General features: G+C 49.4%; 1 protein-coding gene across 1 annotated transcript in view; it reads right to left on the reverse strand.

Moving 5' to 3' along the window:
• LOC119591091 (putative nuclease HARBI1) overlaps positions 1-427 on the reverse strand; it is a 12,707-nt gene extending 12,280 nt beyond the window's left edge. The window contains exon 1 of the mRNA XM_037939811.1: positions 371-427. Within this exon, the coding sequence (XP_037795739.1) occupies positions 371-427 (57 nt within the window). The remainder of the gene's footprint in view (positions 1-370) is intronic.
• Positions 428-541: the final 114 nt, after the last annotated feature.

A 541-nucleotide genomic window follows, 5' to 3' on the forward strand; every position in this document is an offset into this window, starting at 1 on the left:
TGAAGAGTATATAAATCATCCAAATTAATATAAATAGAATATAACATTACATTACATAGCCCATAGTAATGGTCTATAAATAGCTTGATTACATCACTCAATCTCTCCTACCTAATCTTCCTCCTCCTCCTCCATCTCCTCCTCTTCCTATCCCATCTTCTGCTTTCTCCCATTTCCTTACACGCCGTCATCTTCTATATTCTCCCCTTCAACATCCTCCTCACCCACCTCTTCCTCTTCCTACCATATCCTTCCTCTCCTCTCCGTACCTCATCATCCCCTCCTCTTCCATCTCCTCCTCGCCACTAATGCCTCATTTCCCCTCTCGTCCCGTCCGCCTCACGCCAATTAAGACCGGGGCTGCACTCACAGGCGGCGGCGGCGTCCAGCTCTGTCCTCCGAGGGCGCTCTCTGGCCCGGTCGTCATGGCAACGAGAAGCTAAAAACCGGACTTGTGACTATTTTCTCATCGTTACATTCTTCGGCCACGTTGTCCTCGGGGTATAGTATTCCGAGGGGTTAGGGTGGGAGCGTTACCTTT

The sequence above is a fragment of the Penaeus monodon genome, chromosome 28 (assembly GCF_015228065.2).
Source record: "Penaeus monodon isolate SGIC_2016 chromosome 28, NSTDA_Pmon_1, whole genome shotgun sequence".
NCBI classification, from domain to species: Eukaryota; Metazoa; Arthropoda; class Malacostraca; order Decapoda; family Penaeidae; genus Penaeus; species Penaeus monodon.